This window comes from Plasmodium gaboni, chromosome 11 (assembly GCF_001602025.1).
Source record: "Plasmodium gaboni strain SY75 chromosome 11, whole genome shotgun sequence".
NCBI classification, from domain to species: Eukaryota; Apicomplexa; class Aconoidasida; order Haemosporida; family Plasmodiidae; genus Plasmodium; species Plasmodium gaboni.
In genome coordinates this window covers 271,894-274,393 of record NC_031491.1, presented here as the reverse complement: position 1 = coordinate 274,393, position 2,500 = coordinate 271,894, and the positions used below count along the sequence as shown (strand labels likewise).

At 15.6% G+C, this 2,500-nt stretch overlaps 2 protein-coding genes across 2 annotated transcripts in view; both read right to left on the bottom strand.

Moving 5' to 3' along the window:
• The window catches only part of PGSY75_1110100 (hypothetical protein), a gene marked incomplete at both ends in the record, with an annotated part of 2,478 nt that extends 1,981 nt beyond the window's left edge, over positions 1–497 (bottom strand). Inside the window, one exon of the mRNA XM_018786221.1 lies at positions 1–497. This exon is cut by the window's left edge and continues 1,981 nt beyond it. Within this exon, the coding sequence (XP_018641016.1) occupies positions 1–497 (497 nt within the window).
• Positions 498–1,794: 1,297 nt separating this feature from the next.
• On the bottom strand, positions 1,795–2,369 carry PGSY75_1110000 (hypothetical protein; the record flags this gene model as incomplete). Its single annotated transcript, XM_018786220.1, has 2 exons — positions 1,795–2,013; positions 2,340–2,369. 2 exons carry the CDS (start codon positions 2,367–2,369, stop codon positions 1,795–1,797), a joined length of 249 nt encoding a protein of 82 aa, XP_018641015.1.
• Positions 2,370–2,500: the final 131 nt, after the last annotated feature.

The window sequence follows — 2,500 nt, the reverse complement described above, 5'->3', positions numbered from 1 at the left end:
TTTAAAATCATATCATATTTTGTATTAAATTTTAAATTCATGATATCAATAAAAGCACTACCAATGTATTCATCTTCAACAACACCTTCAGTTTCGTCCATATCATATAATTGTATTTCTATGATACTCTTAATATAATGTATTTCAATATCTATAGTTTCATTCCATATATTCATAGAATTATCTAATATTCGACTTCTATATATTTCTACTTTATCTAGTAATATTTTTAAATATGGATACATAAGATCTTTATCTTTATTTGATCTAAAAGAACTAATTCTATTTAAATAGCCATATAAAAATAACTGTAATATTAAAAAACCTTTTGTTTTATTTGAATTAAATGTCATTTGCGGATTTGTCATACTATTTATAAAATTATATTCTTCTAATTTTTCATTTTTTACATTTACTAAATTCTTCCCATTTTCTAAAATAACACTTTTTGAAAAGAGCGAAAATTTTTCATTATTTTGTGTACTGTTGTTTACCATTTTTTTTTTTTTTTTTTTTTTTTTTTTTTTGTTCTTTATATATAGTTTCACATATCAAAAGGGTATGACGAAAAAAAAAAAAATATATATGAAAAGAAAAAAAAAAAAAAAATCAAGCAAAAAAAAAAAAAAAAAAAGAAAATTTATATATGCATATTTTTTTTTTTCTATTAATTTGTTAATGGTTGAACAGAAACAAGAGCTATGCACACATTTAAAAACAAAATTTTAAATTTATGTTTTTATTATACATTCAAACAAAAACAATAATATTGTTATTAATAATATAATAGTTGAAATATGTAAATAAACAAAAGGATATTATTGCGGAAGGGCATAACATATGATAAATAAAATATAACATATATAAAAAAAAAAAATATATTTATATTTATATTTTTTTCTTTTGAATATATTTCAATAATATATATATATAATATATATATGTTCATACAACATATAATATATTTTGTTGTTAAAAAAAATATGTATTTCCGTGCAGTAAAAAATATTTTTATTATCTTCTTTTATGAAATATTTCTGTTCATAATTATTCATATGCACATATGGACCCAGTCAATATTTAAAAAAATTAAAAATATATTTTTTTTTTATATATATTATATATATATATATATAATATATATCTAAAATATTATGTATTTTTTTTTTTTTTTTTTTTTAGTACATATAGTTTGGCATATAAATAAATAAATAAATATATATATATATATATATATATATATATATATATATATATATATTATATATATATAATATAATATATATAATATATTATTTTAATTTTTATTTGCGATTCAAATTCGTGCATTTTTATCATTTCATTTTGTGTGCGTATATTTTTTAAATCTTTTAAAATGAACAAAAAAAAAAAAAAAATATATATATATATATACTATAATATATATATAATATGTATACATAATTAGTATTATAACAATTATATTTATTGTTTATATTTCATATATTTGAAAAAAAAAAAAAAAAATTTAAATCAAAAAAAAAATACATACATAGAAATACATATGTAGATGTTAATTTATAATAAATGTTGTTTTAAGTATATTCATACATACAAATATAACAAATAATTATAGCTAACATATTTTATATTTCTGTATTTTATTTTATTTTATTTTTTGTTCTGTTGTATATTTTGAATATTGATACAATAAATATTAATGGTAAAAATATATTTAATAAAATAAAAAGAAACTATAATTTAAGTTGCATAGTCTAAATATATATATATTATATATATGTATATAATAATTTGTCATCTGCCATCCTTATAGTCAAACGTTCTAATATATTTCTTTTTATTTCTTTCCTCGTCTAAAATACATTTGACATTTTCATTATCCTCAAGAATTTTAATTTTATTCATACTAATGTCTCTTTCTTTTTTCTTTACTTGATATATATCCCATTCTTGTGTCACAAATCGTTTCAAATAAAAAAAGTATAAAACGCCCAAAACACCAAAGGATACTTTCTACGGCACAGACAAAAAAAATAAAAAAAAATAAAAAATAAAATAAAAAATAAAAAATAAAAAATAAAAAATATAGTACATGACATATATATATATATATATATATGATGATATATACACATTTATTATCATTTACTTTTTATATGTTTATATATATATTAAAAATATTTAAATTTTATATATTCCATTTAACAATACAAAAAAAGAAATATATATAATATACATACATAAATATAAATATATATATATATATAATATATATATATATATATATATGTGTGTATCTTCTTATTTTTTTTTTTTTTTGTTATCTTAAAAATTTTTACCACTCCTGTTTCTATTAGCCCCTTTTTCATTTTTATATATATGTTGTACTTCCAATTATTAAATAGCCAATTTTCTTTTAACTCCACCCCCAAAAAAAAAAAAAAAAAAAAAAAAAAAAAAAAAAAAAAAAAAAAAAAAAAAAAAAAAAAAAAAAAAAAAA